The sequence below is a fragment of the Salarias fasciatus genome, chromosome 11 (assembly GCF_902148845.1).
Source record: "Salarias fasciatus chromosome 11, fSalaFa1.1, whole genome shotgun sequence".
Taxonomy (NCBI): Eukaryota; Metazoa; Chordata; class Actinopteri; order Blenniiformes; family Blenniidae; genus Salarias; species Salarias fasciatus.
Window position 1 is genome coordinate 17,130,315 of NC_043755.1, and position 21,976 is coordinate 17,152,290.

Sequence of the window (21,976 nt, forward strand, 5' to 3'; positions counted from 1 at the left end):
GATAAAGAGACCCAGAGAGTGAATGAGAGAGAATAGATTACCCCAGAGCCCACTCTTGCTCTTTTCTGGGCTTTGGTGCCCCACTTTTTCTCTAATCTTCCTTTCTGGTCTGACACACATTCCACTGACAGAAAGGATTTACTGGGACCTCTACCAATGAACTACATTCATTGCTCCTCTCTGGTTGGGTATTTATGGTATGCAGAAGAGTGAAGCAGCAACGGTAACTGCAACCTAAAAAGAAAGAAATACAGAAAAAGGTCAAAGTCAACACTGTGTCAGAATCCTTCCCTCCAAACGAGACACAATATGTTGTCGGCATGCGGTCTGAACATGGAAAACGTCTGAAGCCGCAGTTATTCATTAATAATAAGAGGACAGAGGTTCACATTTCCATACGCCTGTCAGAATAACCTCAGGTCTGAGTCATGTCTGTTTTGTACTGTGACTAAAGTTCAGATCGGTAATTCTTAACAGTGCTATCAACGTGCACGTGATTGACAGACATGAAATTACAGGTGCTGCTGCCGTGAACACAGGACACGCTCAAACTTCAATATAATCATAAGTTCACAAACAATGAAGGGCCGATCTTCGTTTCAGCACTCATCTATCAATCACAGAAAAATACAGGTAACTCCAGTATTGAGGGTGGAGAAGGTACATTTATGAGAGTCATTTTAGACTTTGTAGACACATGTCCTCAAACTGAAGATACGTTTACACCCAGTCTTAACAAACAACATCATATTACTTTAAAGTATCTGAATTACAACCGTAGTAATGTGGTGTTTACGCATATGAATGGTTTCTCTGAAAGAGCCATTTATTCAGGTCAAGTGAGGTCAAATGCGGGATCACATACAACTCATTTTCACTGGATCTTCTAATCTGCCCTGCTGAGCCCTCAACAGCTAATTAGATGTCAAATGTAAAACACGCTGTCCCATCAGAACTGTTGACATTCCTCAGATAACAATAATAATCGGTATATTATCTGTGGCTTAGTATAAATTGAGGACATCAAATCTCCTGAAATATCCTCACATTGCTTCTTAAACATAAAGAGTAATTCAGCATTCCTCAGAGATGGTCATCCATATTCACATGCCAGCCCCACGCATTTACTGCAAATTTATCTTTGATATCTCTTCTCCCTATGCTCCAGTGGTTGTTTGAGATGATAAATGCTTTCTGCTGATACTAGTCTTTAAATGATGGTACACTGTGGTCATTAAGGGACAGAAAAGCTGTTGGAATAATATTCAATTGATACTAAGAGACCAAACGTGTGCCAAGAACACCATTACACCCCCAGCAGCAGCTTGGACCACTGGTCCAAGGAAGGATGAGTCCACGTTTTTATGTTTGTCTTCTGCTGATCAATTTTGGTGAGCCTGTGCAGCCATTTTTTCTAAGGAGTGACATCCAGTGTGATCTTCTGCTGCTGTCACCCATCAGCGTCAAGGCCTGTTTGAGATCTTGCGTGGTCAGAGGTGGTCTTCTGCACATCTTGGTTGCGCCGAGTCTGTGTGTTGCTTTTATTTATTTATTTATTTTTGCATTACTGTGGCCTTTCTGTAATCTCAAACTAGTCTGACCATTCTTTGACCTCTGGAATGCTTGCCCAGAGAAACTGGATATTTTCTCTTTTTCAGGCCACTCTGTGTAATCCCTGGAGATGGTTGGGTGTGAAAATCCCAACAGATCAGCAGTTTGTGAAACACTCAGACCAGCTTGTTTAGCACCGACAGCCACGGCACGCCAATTTAACTTGATTTAACTTGTCTCAATTCTCACACTTGGTTTGAACTTCAGTAGCTCTTCTTGACCATGTTCCCTAAATACACTGAATTTCTGTCATGTGATTTGTGGTAACAAATATATGAACATGAGCTTGATTACATGACACAATATAAACATGTTAAATGCAAATTCAATTTAAAAGTAACAATGACAGAAATAAAACTGTCAAGTTGGTGCTTAAAGCTGAGTGTGTCACAAATAACACCAAATATTCCACAATATTTGGCTTTTCACCTTCAGCACTCAGTATGTGAATGTGTCTGTGACCTTTCTTTTTCCTGTGGGGAGAAAGAGCGAGAGGCCTCCGGTCTTTGAGATGCTGGCCATAATTTAAACCAGAGACACACCAGAGAGACTGAGCTGTTTGTCAGCGCAACACAACACTGCCTTGTTTGCCATAATGACCACCAGATTACATCTATCATGTGTGTGTCTGAGCCGTTGCATGTATAGAGTGTGTGTGTGTCTGAGAGCTAGTGTGAGCTCGTGTGCATGTCTAAGAGCTCCCCCTCCAATTTTAGTGTCAAAGAGTTGGCGAGGGGACTTTCTCCACCCCGGTGTCACCCCACATCCATCCACCGCCCAAGTGTGCGCTCCACACAAACACACTCATTCATTCAGTGTTTCATGCAGTATCTGCTGGACGATGGGGGAATAATTCAGACGGTCAAAGCGCACTGAATCAACCCTCTGACTAACACCGACTGACAAAACTTAACTGTTATTTACCCATCTATCAGCCCCTGACAAGTTTGTTGTCTTAACTTCAAAAACACTAACAAAGCATTATATTTATGCAAATATATGCAACGTTTTGTGCGATTTCAGTAGCCTACTTATCCATCCTAAGACAATTTTTCAAGTCGGAGACGGAAAGAGGCACGCAGTCCAAGTTCACCTTTACTGTTCACATCACAACAGATGGCCCACCGGCTTCACCGCACAGCAGCAGGCCGGTGACGGTACCCCGCTGCGCACGTGTGTCACCATTATTTGTTGTGACACCAATGTGTGACTATTGCGCTTTATCCTTAAGTGTGATACAAGAAGGGCAGGACGGTTTAAGCTCACAAGCTCGTTTTGATTCTGCCACTACCCTCCATGACTTGGCTCTTTCTGCCCTCCGCCTCTGACGTCATTGATCTGTGTCTTTGTCCTTGAGGGGAGTTTTAACAGCAGAGAAAGTCCCCAGTGATAATCACAAAGCGGTTTGGTGTTGCTGTCACAAACCGGCTGTGTACACACCTGGCCTCGACAGCCTGGACACACAGGAGGAGAGGTCGTAGACGCACACGAGAGAACAACAAGAAAATAGAACAAATAAGAGGCTCAAATAGGCAGATATATTCAAGAACTACTCCTACAATTCCAATTTTCTTTGTCTCTTGCAAATATTATCAAATATAAATGGGAAGCAGTTTAATAAACCCAAAAAACTTGTATTTGTCTCGGGATGTGTTACAGTTTATCTTTGCAGACGTCCAACAAGCTGCTATTTTCTCCTATGACATGTTGTTCTATCAACAACACGTTATTTAGGCTGCACGACAAACTTCCAAGGTTTCTTCAGAGGAAAATCTGCAGATCTAAATTTTCGTGGGCCAGGCTATCACCCCTCACTTTAAATATTTGGGCTAACCAAGACATGAGAGGGCTCTGTGCCGAGTGCCAACTTCACCATTTAGTATTATGACACACAGCATGAGTCTGTGTGTGTATGTGTGTGAGAACAAAGGTAGGCTGTGTTGGTTCACGGCCTGGCCGCTGGGATGAAGTCCGGTGTTAATGTTACCCATTTAAAAACGCCAAAACCTAAAAATAGCTGCAGTAACACATGCACTTGGGAACTAGACACAAAGACACACACACACACACACACACGCCAGAGGCTTTAGATAAACAAACGTAGACACACGGCGGACAGATGCAAGTGACTCACATCCAGACAAAGGGAAGAAAAGCTTTCTGCGATCTCTTTACCAAGATCCACTGATAAAACCTTTGTGATAAAAACTGATAGGATTAAAGTGTGCAATTACTGATGCTTTGACGCAGACAATGACTCATTAGAGACAACGTGTAGTGATGAAAACAAAGTCAGGTTTAACAAAAGGTCAAGTTATCAGAGTAAAACCTGATAAATACAACACAACAAGAACTACAGATTGTTTTGGTCAGGTTATAAGGGACATTTGGAGTCTTTTATCGACTTGCTCGTTCGGTCAGTGTGTCATTCTGGAGTGCAAATAGATGAGATGAACTGCCAATCATTCAATTTATAATTACATTTAAATACATGTCCTTTGCCTATCATTTCTGTACCTCTTTTAAGAACTACACTGATGAGAAAACAACGTATTTTCCACCAACAGAGGCCATAAATTCAGCAGCTTGGCTAATAAGTAACTATCAAATCAACTCAACTCAGAGAGACACAAGACCGAGGTTCATTTGCCAGAGAAATGTGTTTTGAATTTGGCTTTGCATGCATGTCAGATGTTCCAAACTCAAGAGCTCACTGGTCTAACCGGGTTTATGTTTAAACAAAACCAGAGAGCAAACATGGCTAACACCCACAAACACTTGTGTGGACACACACTGCCTGCACGCACAGGCAAGTGTGCAGATGATTCTCTGGTATTCGGCTTCAATAAGGCGTACTACTCTCATGTGTGTCTAAAACACACCATAACACACAATCTCTACATACGTTTAGATCATTTACCCTCACCACCAGGTCAACTTCAACCCCAGAGTCTCAGAGTTAGACTCAAACCACCGATATTGATAATTTTTGGTATATTTGCAGAAAATCTTATGTGTTTTTCTATGTTAATGCAGTTCACATTGCCTGTTAAGAATCTGACCCATAAACCAGCATGAGAAATTGATTCCCTCTGAGTCTCAGACAAGGATAACATCATGAGAGTCAGTTTATGTTCGTCGGTCACCTCGTGAGTTGTGCGTGCATTCGCATGCATGTGCGCACAGGCCTGTGCAAGTTCAAATTAGTCTTTGCTTGTGTCAGTGTATTTGACCCATTAACTGATGTATTTGCCGGCTGCAGTGATCTGTAAGATTCCCAGGATGGGGTCGGGGTGAACTGAAGAGAACAGAGGATGGATTGAGAGGCACGGAGCCGATGCAGGGGATGGGATCTAGGTCTGTTCGCTGGACAGAGGACAGGAAATGTACACAGCCAGCGCATGTCTTGGGCTGAAAACTGGAAAAGAGGACAGAAGCTTCTCAGAGAGGGCATTGAGACTGCGGGTTAGTTCAGGCACTAATGCTCCAGTGTGACAGAGGCCAAGGCATGAACTCAGACTAAAAGGGGCAAAAGAGGAAAGGGCTCCACGAAGCGGTGTGGGGGTCTGCTGTATGGCAGAGCATACAGAGCATGCTCAGGGAAATGAGCAAACGACAATGCAGGATTCTTGCATTTGAAGGAATCGTGACGATAATTTCGTCAGAAATTCAACCTTGACCCTCGCAAGAGAAAAATTAATCTGCATCCACCATCCAAAATGAACCGAGTCAACTGGATCACTTTACACCTGATTTAAAGTAGGTTGGACGTGTGTCCTAGTTCACAGTAATTATACGGCCCAGTGTCACTCGGTTAAAAAGGAATGACAGAGAGGAAACACAGGCCTCATTGAGAAACAACCAGGGCATGTATATACGCAGACACACACACACATACTTGAGAGTAGCTGTGTGTACACATATGAACCCGCAGGCACTTGGTTTCCCAATCACATACAAACACATGCAGGCAATCCTGCGTTCTGGGTGCGATCCACCCTCCTTAATGAGAACGGTTTGGTTCTCTGCAATTCAAAGACTGAAGAAGGTTGAGTGAGATGCACCCACTCATTACTGCCGTTAACTATACAGACTTCACTGCTTTACCTTACCAGCAAACATTAAGTGCATGCTAGTTCACCTTGGTTTGTCATGCACACGAGATATACGGTGCATTTCGAAGCTTTCAATCACTTCCAACTATCTCCGCAGAGTGCAAGGTTAAAAAGAGTGATGATTTGCAAGTGTTATCTGCGACTCCTCCAGTGACAAGTGTAGATAACAGACAGCAGATGTGACAGCTTCTACCCAGAGGCACCAACTGCATTACCAGATGACTGGAAACAGAAGAAGGTAAATCCTCTGAGACATTTGGGGTTTACAACCCCATCCCTTCTGGATCGCTGCTAAACGCAGCAGCGTGACAAGAGTTTGGGCCATATTATTATATTTTGAGGTTTGTATTTTTCGTAGTCATGCCATGTTGAAATATAAACTACTCCCATGAAGGTTAAAGAAGAAAATGTGCACCTCTCGGCTGGAAGATATTTCTGGGAGCTGAACTCATTGTCGACACAGGGGGCCTCGGCGAAGCTAAGTTATTCCATAAGGAGGGGCAGCATAGTTGTTAATGGGAGAGGTTAAACAATGGGCTGAGGCTAGGCGGTGTATAGAGGTCAGAAAGATGGAGCACAGCCACTGCGTGGTAACTGGAGTCAAGCAGGAATTCTAGAAGCACAACCAGAACTTAGAACCTTAACCAGTGTAGTTTTTGTTACTCGCATCTGTCATCACGCTCTGATTATAAGAGTTTCCCACATATTTTAATCTGCGACTTAGCAATGCAGACATGTACTTCAGCCCAACATAAGCATTTCAATTCCATAATCCTCTGTCTTCCCTCTACAGAGACAGCAGAAATCCTTCAAGTTTAACAAAGGCCACGGCTTACTCAGACACACTGGTCTGCTTCCAGTCAACACCACTGGTGTTTGGCTTTGTTTGTTCTTCTGTGTGTCCCCAAAGATTCTCCTGAATAACATGGTTCCCATTGCAATTAGGTAATTCATGGAAATTACAAAACGGGTACAGACAGCTTCAGAGGGATTGGCACTGGGGGAAACATAAGTGTAGATGGATCAGTCGCTAATGCAGAAAGGATAAAAGAGGCCGTCCAAATGCAGATTAAATGGTGAATGTTAGTCCGAGTGTGAAATTTGGTCAGTTTGCTAATATCTGGACAATGATGACCTGAACTATTAGGTATGGGGAAACAGATTCAAATGACAATGTGGGCTTCTCAGGGACAAAAAGTGGGCATAGCTGGCAGGGGGATTCTAGTAATTATCAGCTTCAAACTGTGTTTCCTAGATGGTCTTTTTGGTTTCAACAGGCTTCTACATGCAGCTCTGTGGAGGGTGTCTATTTCATGTCTACAGAGTCAGACGTGTCTAAACAGACAAAACACTGGAGCTGCTGACAGGGCCACTGGGATTAATATACACACCGAGACACACACTAACACCTACTCTATATGCACACACACACTCACACTACTTGTAGAGACAGTTCCCCAACAGCTGCTAACCCATATGTGATACATCCCTGGATATATTTATTACAGTGAACCAACGATTGTAAATTGGGGGGGTTGTAAGGGACTCGTGTGACGATGTGCAGCAGAGATACCAATGTCCAGTACTTTTTACAGGAATCTGTGAAAATGTGCACGCACTGTCAGACTCTTCTTCTTGTTTTTCTTTCTCAGGCTGGTTTTCAAGGTCAGACTCTGGGATCGAAGAGCGGGCCAAAGGAGGATTCATACAAACCCTTTAATTATGAGTCAAAGTGGTAAAACTGGCTCTCCTCAAACTGAACTTAACAGTTTATTGTGGAAAAATCTTTTTACACGGTGCACCTGTCAGCACGGCAGTAACATACCGCAGTTTCGGTAACTTAAGTACTGGTGGTATTGCACATTTACTACAACAATCCTTTGATATTTTTAACTTCTAAATCACCGTTATGCTATTGCTGGAATTGAAACACGGTTAAATTATTGCATCACTTTTAATTTTTGTCCCGTCGGTTGTGTGGGATGAGATCATCTCTCGATGTAGCCTGAGCAGCATCAGCTGTTTCAAAGTGGTCGACTCCGGCGGAGCGCCGCTACTCACTCACTCTGTCACTCTGACACTCACCGGGTGAATGAAATGCCACAAAGAGGTAGCAGAGAAACCCACAAACAGGCTAAAAAAAAAGACCGCAGACACACCGACACAAGGCCATTATGCACAGAAGGAAACTATGACGCAGAACAGAAGAACAGAGGGGAGCTCCGGAAAATGAACTGGTCGCCTTCTCGAACAAGAGGAAGGATTATTCTGCAGAGAAGCTGCTCTTTTGCCATTTTTATTCTATCGGCCCATTCTCTCCTTCTCTCCCGCTCGCGCACTCTCTTCATGCATTCAATGCGTCTTTGTCTCACTCTTCACCAATGACCAACGCAGTTGGATGTTTTGGACTGAAAGAATATGGAGGGAAAAAATTCTGAAAAGAAAAAAAAAACCTGCTGATATCTTCATGTTGGCTGTATCCCACTTGATAGCCTGAAAACTGTGATATAAACTGCGGTATTCTATAGCTAATGCACCTACAATACTAAAGGAAGTATGCTAAAGCTTCAGAAGACATCTAGGTTTGTTTGTATATAAAGATCCCCAAACAGCATAACTTATCATATTTCAGAGATCCCCAAATTCAAAATGAATCAGAAGCCCAAAAAGTCATGACAGTGAAGTTTGCTGGAGAAGGAAACATCTGAAACATGCAGAGGTTCTTGATAAGCACTGCTTTAGCAACTAAAACAAAAACTTGCTGAAAAGAAATGAGCATGTCAGACTGTTTATGTAAGATGTTCCATATACAGTTCCATCAAACAGGCAGAAACTGTTCTAGGCTTCAGTGAAGTTATTCAAAAGCAACTTGCATAGATGTAAAGGCATTATTTTCAAAAGCTAAATCTTAAAGAATACATTAATGTTGTTTATTTAAACCAAGCACTGATTCTTCAGGTACATAGGAATCGAAGGTCACTTTTTACCCAATACTCCTGATAAAATCCCATACCAACAAACTAATTTGTAAGTTTCCACGACACTGATATTATTTATTATGGCTGAGCACCTGAAGTCTGACCTAAAACATGATTACTTATTAACGTTTGACACGAGTTCAAATCAAACAGACTCCTTAGACGTGCACGCTTCAAGGTCTGCGCTGCAATGCGACTTGTGCAATAACTGTGGCCTGATGTGTGTTTGTTCGAACCGATCACAGAAAACAGTGGAGAAAAAGGCAGATAGTGAAGAAGGAGTACAAAAGCATCATCAACACCGGCAGCGCCAAGCTGGAAACCCATGTAATTCAAAGTAGCTGCCGATCCAAGCCCTTTCTAGGGTCTATATGCTTCAAGGTCTCCCCTTCCTTATTTTTCCAGGAATATAATAAACTGGGTATTTTCAGGTTATGTTTTGGTTTGCCACAGTGCTCTTGTGGATTTCTCAACTTGAGCGTGCAAACAGTAATGCAGATGTTTTAAGCCGATGTATATTATAAGCTTAGGTTCCTCAGGTTACTCAATGAAAACGTTTCTGCTGACAGACACATCCATCCAAGCAGCGTTGACACCATCCCGAAAAAATGTAAGATCTGCTCTGAAAACATACGGATAAGTCGAGGCGGTGATGATGGAAGAGGGTAAACAGCACAGAAAAACAAACAACTGGATGAAATCTCAAAATATGTCATCAGAAAGATGCATTTTATATGAAAAAAAAAATCCTGAAAACAGCAAGAGAATGTATGAAAAGCACCTTTTAATTTCTACTGCTGCAAAAGAAAATAATTTGAAGTGGAAGAGTGAAAAAGATGGTTCAAACAACAGTCATGTGGAGATACCAAAGCTCTCACTAAAGCACTTTTTTAGGCTGAAACAACAAATATGAGCACACATGAGCAGGTGGTTTTACCTAATCCTGTGTGTACCGAGCACAACAAAGAGAGAAATTCAGTCCATCATGCTCACATAAAGACGCAGCGCTCGTGTACGTGCTTGTTCTGCGTCTACTACAGAGTGAAAACAGGGATTTGCATGAAAGCTTAAGTCTCCTTTTGCTTCTTTAATTCATACTTTGTCCACATGGCATCCCAGCTGTTTGATTTCATTCAGCAGTAAACCGGCAAGGTGAAACCTTAACAATTCCAAACAACGGAGAAAGCTTTTCCACCTTTCATCGTTTATTCTGGCAAAACACATTTCCTCTTTGATCCTAATAGTTATGTCTTCTTTAACTGTGCACTTTCCGCACGGTCCACCTAACGTGTAAACAGCCGAAACAAATCAGCAAACCGCAGCTGCCAATTACTTGAAGCTCCAGAATTTCTCTGGATTACTTCCAGAACTCAGTTGTTTTTACTACTCCGCAACGATTAGCTCATGTAATGAATACTCGCTCGTGCTAACACCAAAAGGCTTTTTCGACTCCATCAGTTTTTAGGGACACATTTAGAGCTTTACAGCTGAAAGTCATGATAAAGGAAAATTGGAATTACTTGGAAAAACTGCAAGTGAATTTGCTAAATGAGTGAATGTCACCTGAGTTAATGCCATATGAAATACTAGGTAATGCACCTCCACATGATGAATCAAGAGAAATTTAAATAAGCACAATAATGAAGACCATTTCTACAGCAAATGCACATGATTCAGAGAGTTTGTGCAACAGTAATAATGCCATGGGAATCGATCTGGTAGGATGAAAGGGAAAAACTAACTCATCTCCCTGAAAGTAGCCAAATCTGAGAAAAGATGTGAAGAGCCATTAGGTTAAGTAATAAAATATAGTCAATAGTTGTTTATTTCTCAGAAAACCTTGGCAAAAGAATATGCAAAAAAAATATTTGAAATGTCTTTTTGATGTAACTTCCACAGACAGATTCAATCAAAACTTGAACAGGTATTTATTACTTAATTTCCTTCAGGACTGGAATGAAAACATCACAGCTGGATTAAATCCTTCCATTACGCTTTATCGACCTTTAGATCGCAGGATGCTGGAGCTGGTCCCAGCTGCCTGTGGGTGAAGGCGGGTTTCACCCTGGAGAGGTCAGCTGCTCAATTCATGTCTTACATTCATGTGACACAGAACGCTAAATTTAAACTTAAACAACATTTGCATGTAAGGAGCATCAACAAATAGCAGCATCAGCAATTACATGTTTTGAAAAGCTGAAGTCCAAAGTTTTAAAAGTCTGCTAAAGCTCCTTTCAGTTTCCTAATCACTCCGCCCTGCTGATAACCGCCCATTTAAACACCTTTAAAGGCTCATTCTGTCAAATATCACAAGTCTTCTTAGAGATCAGCCCGTCGAATCTTTATGAGCCGTCATTACTGCTGCTATCTAAGCAGCCCTGCCACACGACAGGCTTCTTCAAAGGAAACTGAAAGCTCGCTTCTCACAATAAACCCGCTAAATGACCTTTAATATGTGCACTATAATATTAACGGTTACCTTTATAGCTGTAGTTTGTTGTATCCACCCATTTAGATCACTCAGCATGCAAGCACACACACACACACACACACACACACACACACACACACACACACGCTCTGTCTTATGTCTGTGATTACCATGGAGATGGCTGCGAGAATCAAGTTAAGACTTGAAGGCAAACAGGAGGACAAGATGGAAGGAGATAAAAAGAATGAATAAAGGAGCCACCATTTACTCTGTGCACACATGGCCTCAGTGGCCTCCAGCTAATTAGCAAAAAAGACTGTTGTAGACGCAAAAAACATACAAATGATGTTTGACTTTAACGCTGAAACATGTACACACAGGCTGGGAATAAATGAGAAAATAAGCTGAACTCTTCTGTTTTGGACATGAACGCTACAGTAAACTGATCTCTGCGCTGAGTAGAAAGCCCTGTCAACTCAGAGAGGACTGTTACAAAACATCACAAAAGTAAAACAATCCTCTGAGGGGATGGCAGTTTGCGACTTCACCTTGGTGATAAATTAGCCTTTTTTTTTTTTCTTTTTTTAAATCGGTATTTTCAGAGATATCCGAGTCTGTTGTGGGGCGTGATCTGAAAGCAGTTTGACATTTCGTGCCTCTGTGCCAATTTAAACTACAGTCCAAGTCAAAGCTATATTGCTAGAACTTAAGGATTAGGAGTAAAGACAAAAACACTTCCAGGCTATCCACCAGTAAGTGTCCTAAAACCACCGTGATTTAGCAGACATTAAAAATCAAAACATCTCTCTGCACTATCAGCTTTATTCTCTCCTCAACACACATTGTTATCGCTGGTCTGTGCAGCCGAGCCAATTCACTTCGGAAAAATCAAACAACCCTATCTGCAGGAAGACAGCCATTAGGTAGATAAAGTATGCATGAGCGTGCACACGTTTGCAGCTGTACTGCACTTCCAGCTACTTGCCATTAAAACAGTAGCCCGAAGTGATGTTTTCTTCAGACACTGAATAAATAAAAAGAACCTTGAGGCTTAACTGTATAACAGTGCAATATACTTTATTGTCCCACTTCGGGAAATTTGTCTTGGACTGAGCAGCTGCGCCATAAACGGCTTGACAACCACAATGACAACAACGACATCTCCACAACAATTGCAGAACAGCATTGCACACATCCCAAGACTTTACACACATACACCGCATCGTGAAAATAGTAACAGCAATATAATAAACTATTGCACTTCGACCTCAAGCGGCATTGTTTAGGAATTTGAACAATTCAGAAGGCCTTAAAATACTCTTAAAGGCATAAAGTATTGTTCTCATATTTAAATAAGCGTAACATGCTTTTTAAAACCTTCAACAGCACAGTAAAAAGCAGACTATGAGCCATTTCATCCTCTCATATTGTCTGCAACTACTGTGTGCACAGGTTATCTACCTGTAATAAAAGCTGTTCCAGGCCGTGCTATATATCAACTCATTATCCAGACCTGTCTCCTAAAGAGCTCAGGTGCACAAGAAAGCCCGAGCAGCAGAGCACAAAACCAAGAGCGTAACGTGACACTGCAAAACCGAAGACACGAACCGAAGTGGAGGACAAGGGGGAGAAAGTGATGAAAGAGTGGATGAAAAATGATGCAACGGGCTTCAGTGAACCGTATCCCACTGCTGCACGGCGAACAGATACACGGTGTGGGTTGTACGGCGAGAGGGAGAGAGGGAGTGAAGGATCCCTGCGCTCCCTCGCCTCTCCCTCTTCGGCTCCATTCGTTCTCCTCCCGTTCCTTTGAGCGAGGTGATGAATGTGTGTGTCCGTCTTAGTGCCTATTAATACCGCGGTGCGGGCCTGGAGGTGTCAGAGCTGGGGAGGGATGGGATGTCTTACCCCTCTCCCACTCCTTCTCATGCAAATACAGAATTAACACAGATGACCAGAGAGTCCAGATGTAGCAGAGGAAGGGCATATAGGTGGGGGGTAGGCTGAGGAAAACACAGAGAGGTGGGGGGTGGTGGAGGTGGAGGATAAAACCAGCAGCGGAGCTTCAAACAGCATACTGATAGATTTACTACCCATGCGATGAAGCAAACGGCCCACAGAACTCCTCAGTGAGATGAAACACTGGACACCAAGAGGCAAGTGATACAGACACACACAGCAACACACGGCTGCCCGCAAACAGATCCGAGTCGAGACTTATTTCTAGGAAAAAAGAACTTAAAAGTTGCTCCTAAGCTCAATGTTCTGCATCTGTGCGGCTATGATTACCTCTGGAGTTGGTGGCCAGGTCGGCCACCTTCTGGAAGGCATCCAGGAAGGCCGCCACGGCAACAACAGTCGCCCTGTGAGAGGAGAGGAGGACAGAAATTACTAAGACAGAATGAATGAGGGGGAAAAAAAAAAAATCCATAGAAAAGCAGAAAATCCCACTGTGATGAATTATCGAGGAAGCAGAAAACACATGTAATCGCTGGCAAAAACTCATGAGAGACAATCAGCGGCAGTAGTTTCATACAGAAGTTGGAAAGCAAATTCATTAAATAATCTAATCAACTTCCAGCTATTTTTAGTGGACAGCAGAGACGGAAAAAAAAAAAAAAAAAAAAATTGTAGTCCAGGTCCCTACATGGACAGCACACATGTATTTGCTCTCCACTCAAGATGTGGACGAAGTGTGTTGTGGAAGGTGATGCACTGTATATACTGTTAAGTGTGTGTTTAAGTTGAGGCTGGAGCGTGCCCCGCTGTGTGAGGAATGTCCATGTAATTACTTGGAGACCGCTGGAATCTGTCCGGCTCAGCAGAGCAGCTCCAGTTTGCCACACTTACAGGTCAATGGAGGGACCAATGTGGGATCTACCCTGCTCAGCTCCGCCAGGGAAAGGAGGCCACAGAGCTCGCTGCTTCCTGCTTCTCACGCGTCTGGTACAGTTTGGAAAAGCGCAGCAAGGAGCGCTGCTTCTGCGAGAAACATGCTAAATCCTTCATTCATCTCCATCATAGAAAGATTACCCACACATCATCTTCCTCGCATCCTGACTGCCCGGCTTCCTGACGACGCAGTTGCTCTTCTAGCTGACTGTTGAGGCGGGCGACTTGTTAACTTGCAAACACAGGCCTGCTTCAGAAACAACAGATCTTTCATGATCACAGGTACGGAGATGAAAGGCTGCTGGCGTGTGCGAGTGCCTATATGTGACATCCGATCTGCCCGAGAGAAACCAGACGACCTGTCAGTCACGCGTGTTACACAAAGAGACGCAATTGATGAGTAATTTTCCAAAGCACGTCCTGCAACAAAAACTTGTTTGTTCTAACCATGAGTATGTGATTTTGTAAACACTTGTTATCCTCTATGGGCCAACAAAAAAAGCCTTTATAACTCCAGCTGGGAGTTTCCATTCAGGTAGCTTTTCTTTTTTTTCTTCTCCATTTGAAATATAGAAATGCTGAAAAAAATCTGATACTAACATGTTGGTGCGATTGTGTGGGTTTACTGTGAGATTAAAACATAAATAAAGCAACTCAACCCTCCAACCAGTTTGCCGAAAAGACAACTCAAATACACGGACAAACAATCCCCGACGTAAAGCTACAAAGACTGTCTATTTAATGGGTTTTTTTAATTCATAAATTTAGTGTAACATTGGCTATCAGCTGCTGTGTTGTTGCAGAGCTGACCAGAAGATCCAAGGGTGTTTCCTGCAAATGGAAAAAGAAACATACGCGCAGGCACACGCAGATTCCTTTCTATTTAAAGCTCAGCGCGCGGGCACCAGAACAACCTCCAACTGATATCCGCCTCCAGTCGCCGCTAATTTATACCACGTACGCGTTTGGTCTGCGGGTCGCATTTTACGTGCACTCTGCAGCAGAGTCATGTTCGGTCAGCTTTACCTCATTAATCCTGAACAGTCTCCTGTGATGAACTGTTCAAAGTCTGATCTAAGCATCATGTGTGATTGTAAACAGTTATTTTCCCTTGCTCATCTGCTTTTATGTTGACTTTCACAAGAGAACGGCGTTAAAGTGATCTTCACACTTCTTCTAAAAGTCTCAATATGTTCTGGCTCAGTCAGCAGGTAAATAGGGCAACTCCTCTTCTTAACATATAAATGAAGTCTTGTCTGTGCAGGCAGAAAAGCCGGGTTTTATTTCAGCTGACAGCTGGCCAAAAGCCTCAAGACTTCTGTTGCTGTAAAAATGTAAAAAAAACAAAAAAAGTGCTCCTATGAGAGCTCAGCTCTGCACGTTGCTCCAACAATGACCCGACTGCTACCAGTGGTCTTAAAATCTGCACACACCCCTGCTCTCCAGTCAAGACAAACGACTTTAACATATCTACTCCGCAAGGTCCGGGCCAAGCCAAACTCCCTATAGAGCGTGCCGGTGTACGGCGGGGCGCTCTTCTGACAATGATACATTCAGCGCTGCTTCCCTCATCTATTCTTAGTTCAACACGAGCCGGTATGCAGCTGGAGTAAGTCTGAATCGCGGAAAGAAGTTGTGTTGATCTCCATGTGTTCGATACGCCTCACTCATACGATGGATCTAATAGTGGTTTCTGACGCTGCTTTCTCATGTGACATCCTTAGATATGTCCATGCATTTATCAATAAATCAACTCCACACAGTCAAGTACCTCTTCTTGAGCCCAATTGAGTTTTATAACCCTCCAGTAGGGTTCAAAGGCATCAGAAGCTGGAGTTGGACGTTTTGCGGTGGTGTGTTTCAACACACATTAACTTGAAACCAGAATGATAGAGGGCTGAGCGCGAGCGCCGCTCTGACACAGCTGCATCAACCAGAGCCCACCAAACACTGACAAGTTAAAGGAGGACTGTGATTAGAAATCACTACGCCCCTGTTCCACCCTGCCCCGGCCCTTCAAAGCAGCCCTTTGTACATATACGTGCACGTGTGTGTGTGTAAGACGGCTCTTTAAAACCAGTATGGGCAGGACAAAAACACAAATTCTGTATCAAAGAAAGAAAAAAAATGACAGAACAACTCCAACACTGTAATTGGTTGATTTTCTAGTTACTTTTGGGGGGGGGGGGGGGGGGGGGGGCAAAGGGGCTAAATTACAGACTAGTCTGCCTCGGGACATTATTACACACACAGACATTTGCCGCTGCCGCTGCTGGCCGCTCACTTATCCAGGCCAAAAGCAGGGGAAGGTGGGTGTGTTTGCCTTTTACTGCATGTATGCATTACTGCGACTGTGTGTCGCTCTGTGTAGTTCAGTGTCAAAACAGATCACAGAGGTCCACGGGTTGAGGGGTTGAGTCGTTGCTGAAAAGGGCCATTTTGGAGATGGGCTTTTAAAGCAGACTGAAAAAAAGAAAAGAAGTTTGTGTTTGTAGGTCACTGCAACCAACCCCAGACTGAGCATGCTTATTAGCGCTTCAGCAGCAGTGGCATCGTTACGGGCGGCCATATGCCGCAACCGCTGCAGCTCGGGGCAGGGCGTGGGCCAAGCTTAAATGGGGCAAAAGATGGTTTGAAACGCCACAACGCACTCATTTCTGATGGATGATGTTCATCTCAGAAGATCAACTGACTAATCCTGATGTTGGGGGACAAAAGAGAAAAAATTCTTCAACGACATCTTCAATGCAATACCACTAACTAAATCCTATTGTGCGCTAAGCTTGTTTTTTCACCACTCAGGTAAACTCAGTTTGCTCCGTCTGTCACTGACCTGGCATTCAGACACAAAAACATTCTTCTGCCAAACATCCAGTCATTAGCAGCAAGGTTACAAATACTCCCCTGAGCTCTGGCATGGCCGGGTCACATAGTTAACCCCTCGATGATGGAGACACTTGAATAACATATCACCATTAATCAGCATTAATAGTGAGGAAATTGCAGAGCGGGACACGGAGCGGCCCCAGTAGAATTACCGTTTAGTCACTCCACCTTTATGCGACTGTCAGCGCTAGTCTGTCTGCGCGCACGTGGACACTTAAATGGCCGGAGAGCTGCCATGCACTGTTAATCAAAGAATAATTTAGACCGCAGGACATCCCGTATTTGCACTACTTGCTGGACAATGAACCTTTATTTCAGCTGTCATCAGTTGTTCGTCTCCTGACACGCGGCCACTTAAAACCAACTAAGAGATTCTGGCTGGGACTGGCATTCGCTGTTAGCGCAGGCGTTGGGATAATTTTTGGCAGGAGGTGCGTGAATTTACATCATCAGAGAGACAAATTAAATCAGGCTTAAATGGGACTAAATGGGGGAGAAGGACATGTAATAACAGCAGGACAGTATTGTTGAGAGAAGAGGCTTTTATATGACTGCCATCACGCATTAATCAAGGGACACGTGGCAATTTAAACTTCTTGGAAATGGAATTTTGGACATCAAATGCAAAAGTGCAGATTAATTAACAGAACACTTTTAAGAAAGTTGCCAACATGAGGTATCAAAAATGTTATGCAATAGTTTCAATGGCATTTTGGGGGGTTAAATAGCGTTAGATTATACAATCAACTGTCACAATTAAATACAAAGTAAGTGGAACCTTTCACTGAATACAAACTTAAGCCCAGAGGTTTAGAACACAGTAGAGTTTATCCAGTATAGAACAGCAAATCCAACTCCTTACATGTTAAATGTTTAAATTTGTAGCTATGTTTTTTTCTTTTCCTGTGAAACAGACAATTCTGTTGATGCAGAAAAAATACTTTCCTGATCTAGATCAACGTGACAAAATTACAAACCAAAAACAAACTTAGCAAACAGATTAAACCTTAAATTTTGGGCTTTTCTTAATCTCACTGTTGTGTGTGTACGTGCACGCAAACATGCCCTCACCTCAGCTGCGACTGCAGTTTGCCGGCCTTGGTGATAAAGTCCTCCCAAATAGGGTAGCTGCTCTGTGGGTGGAAAGAAACACACATAAACACGAGTGACACAATCTTCTGATCAGACAAGATTTCATTATTCCCACAGTTGCATAACAGCAGAGCCGTGAGGCCACCGAGGCCTCGCCTCACCTGCAGGGCTCAAAATGACTTGATGAGGGTTTTGCTTTCTAATTCACATGATACAAAAGTTGTTTTTTGTCTGCGGCATTTTGATCTGTAGGTTTCAAAGCATTTGAGCAATGGAGAGAGAATTATTTTAAGCACACAAAACTGATAACAGATACTGTAAATGACCCCCAAACAGCTGGCTTACATTCAGCACCACAGCATTTAAATTCTCCACAATGAACTGAAAGAGTAGACATTACCATCATACGATGCATACGTTCGGCTGCAAAGTGGGTCACAGGCCTCTTTTGGAGAGATCCCTACACAACAAGAGCATTAATACTACAGCATAATGAGCCCGGCTCCCAATGGGACTCTAGGTTTTTTTTCCCTCAATCAGGTCCCAGGCTGAAAATAGTTAAAGAGCCTTTCAGTCGCTGAGAACAAGTGGCCGAATGCTCGGAGAGACGGCTCTGGATGAAATGATGACTGCACCGTGAGCACATGTTGGTCACTGATGTGCTACTCCCGCCAGGGGTCCGAGGAATGTCGTGTTATGCTGTCAAACATTACACCCAACAACCAACTCCGTCCTCTCAGCATACAGCCGCTCCGTTTCTCTCCCTTTCCCTCCTCCAGTCACCTGGTCCTCCTGACATCACCTTTGTTCCTTTTAATCCCCTACCTCCCTCACTCTGCACGTCTATCTTTCTCCCCAACAGCACCATGACTAATGAGCTTTTGTCTGCATTCTTTCCACCATTTTCTATTCCTCTTGTTACAAGATGAGAGCAAGAATATATAAAAAAAATAAATAAACTTCATTTGTCCCCTGGGGGCTATAGACTGAAAAGCAAAACAGACATCAATGTCAATATGACATGACAGATTAGGAAGTTCAAATGCAATGAAATCAATGTTAGAGATCAGTGGGATGTAAAGCAGGAATGCACTGTGCTACATACAGGGGGATACACAGCAAATAGCAGGATTCTGATGAAGGATGCTGGATAAATGTTCCACCCTTCTGATTTATTCTGACATCGTTCATATTCACAACATAAAGCTTTCCAAGTGAAAGCAGATTGTCTTCTGGGTGACGCTGCTGGCTGGGATGCCAAAGTGACTGATTATCCACAGGATGAGACTTGACTTCAGAGCAAATCTGAAGCAGATAAATGCAAAATCTGGGGAAGGCAGCAAATAGATTTCACTTAAATGGAAGTCACATTCAGCGTCTCACGCCGATGGCAAGGCTGCCGTGCAAGATGCTCAAGGACACTTCAACAGATGGCAAATTCAACCACCAACTTTCAAATTGGAGGACGAACCGCTCCACAAACTGAGACAGAGCAGATCCAGATGAGGCTGAAATACAAGTTCACCTGCTAATCTGTCTGCAATAAGAGACAGGAGGGATGAGGGCCTGGAGGCAGCCGGTGGGACTGGGGGATGAGCTGAACGTCTCAGTATTCATAACAAACCTCTCCGACTCCAGCAGACCTGCAGGCTGGCCATCTGACCCACACATGTCACAGCCCTCAGGCCCCGCAGGGTGACTTCCTACCCTGACAGCCCAGTCCCCGGCATTCCTTCGAGCAAGGACAACAGCTGGGGAATCTGATAATTGTCTCATCAGCCAAGCTGTCAAAAATAACATCAAAATGGGACGGCCCAGATCTGAGGGCGAAGACTGCCCCAGTTGGCTGCTGCACACACATCAAACTAGAACATCGTGATAAAGAGAAGTTTTCAACTTTATTAGGATGGAAAATAACAGGCGAAATAGGAGGTAAACATATTAAGTCAAGTGTCGAGCTTTCAGTAAAGAATGTGATGGAAAATGAATGGATACTTAAATAGAATGGTTTTCTCTATCTGGTGACTTTTTGACTCCTAGCCATCGGATGATAAAAATTAGATATTTTGAGCGGTTTTTTTTCTTACTTTCATGTCTCCGATCACAGTCTGGAAGAGTCCTCCAAGCGCGCTGCATTCCTTCTCGATCACAGCCTCCATTTTCAGGACCACCTCCAGCGGTCAGTCCCGACTCGGTGAGCCGTCTTCAGTCCTCCACCTCCGCTCTCCGACCAACCCCCCTTCCGCTGGACAAAAAACAAAAACTACCCCCCAAAAAAAACCTCAGAGAAAAATCAAAGAACCGGCGCGAAATGAAGTGAACAGCGCGGCTAAATCGACGGGAAACAACTTTCCTCGTGTTTATTTAACTTGGAGGCGACGTGTAAACAAACGCAGCCCGGTTCTCTGCACCGCTGCACCGAGACGACTTCAGACCGAGAGAGGCTGCTGTCCGCGGGGGGGAGAGACATTTAAATCCCCCTCTCTCCTCCGAGCCGCTCCGCTCGCAGCCATGAGTGCAGCAGAAACACACCGATTCAGCGTTAATCCAAATTACTCGGCGGGTTTAGTTATTCCGTATCCTGACAGGTTGGCGAATAGCGACGCTCCCGGTTCCACTCTCTGCCTCCACAACGCCGGAGCAGAAAATAATCTGTCACTTTCCCTCGATAAGAACCTGCTTCCGGTTAACGCTTTCAAAATAAGACCTGTGTCAGCGTACTATCAACATGCTTCCGGTTAGCCTGTTCAAAATAAATGAAATTTCATTTTCAGACATGAAATCATTATTTCTCTAAAGTACTATCATATCGATGCATTTTAAAGAGATCTGCAGATTACAAACACAATTAAAAACATCAAAGTCATTCAGTAACTTTGGGGATAATTTCATTTCATTTCAAATATCCAAAAGAGCAGCTGCTGAAAACAACACATCTTAATTCAAATTATAGGGTAACATTCAAAATAATTGTCTATCTATGTAGCAAGATTTCTTTAAAACAAAAAGACAAAAAAGAAAAAGAAAGAAAGAAAGAAAGAAAGAAAGAAAGAAAGAAAGAAAGAAAGAAAGAAAGAAAGAAAGAAAGAAAGGTCACCTCAAAGCAAAACAGTCATGGGTTTGAGTCTTGTGCTGAGCTTGCATGATCTCTGGGTGTGTTTTCACTCAATTTTCCTTTTAACTGTGCACGTGTGTGTATGTGAGAAAGATTGCCTGTGTAAAGTTGGGTAAAGCAGTACAGACCATGAACGGATGGATGATTTCAGATTTATGCTGCTTTGCACTGCATCAGTAGAAAAAGAACATCCATCTATCTCCTATGTACCGCTGCATCACAGAGCAAACAACCACACACACCGATGGATAATTAAGGGTCACCAATTAACCTCATAGTATATTTTTTGGACCCCTGGAGGGAACGCTCACACAACGAGAACACCACACAGTGAATGATTTGAGCCAAGAACTTCTGGGGGAGAGCACTAACCACCGCTCTGCTTAATTGAAATCATAGGATAATGTTCAAGACAACTCGAAATTGCCTTAGTGTGTGTGTGTGTGTGTGTGTGTGTGTGTGTGTGTGTGTGTGTGTGTGTGTGTGTGTGTGTGTGTGTGTGTGTGTGTGTGTGTGTGAACATCAATATAAAGAGCGAAAAAATAGATCAATTAACACAGTTCATAGCAAAACACAGACTATTAAAATTTCAAACCAACAAAAACATAAAGGTCATCTGACAACAACTCAAATCAGTTTTATTGCTCAGTGACCATATGTCATTCGAGAATATCATTTCTATTCTTAAAATATGTTTATTTTGGAGTAAAAAGAAAAGTTAAACAAGTGCTGCTAGCTTAAAAATATCTACTGGGAATGAATGTATAACTGTTTCAAAATGTTATAAAAACTGAATGACTAATGATTTAGGAAATTTGAAACATTAAATGAACTTCATTTTCAAACAATGGCATGT

At 43.1% G+C, this 21,976-nt stretch overlaps 1 protein-coding gene across 13 annotated transcripts in view; it reads right to left on the bottom strand.

Moving 5' to 3' along the window:
* Window positions 1-20,656, bottom strand: part of LOC115396290 (protein MTSS 1-like) — a 46,815-nt gene extending 26,159 nt beyond the window's left edge. For all 13 annotated transcript variants that reach the window (XM_030102086.1, XM_030102090.1, XM_030102081.1 and 10 more), the window contains exons 1-3: window positions 20,093-20,656; window positions 17,985-18,046; window positions 13,425-13,498 (exon numbers count right to left, since the gene is read on the bottom strand). In XM_030102086.1, the coding sequence (XP_029957946.1) occupies window positions 13,425-13,498; window positions 17,985-18,046; window positions 20,093-20,164 (208 nt within the window). In that variant the 5' untranslated portion in view covers window positions 20,165-20,656. The remainder of the gene's footprint in view (window positions 1-13,424; window positions 13,499-17,984; window positions 18,047-20,092) is intronic.
* Window positions 20,657-21,976: the final 1,320 nt, after the last annotated feature.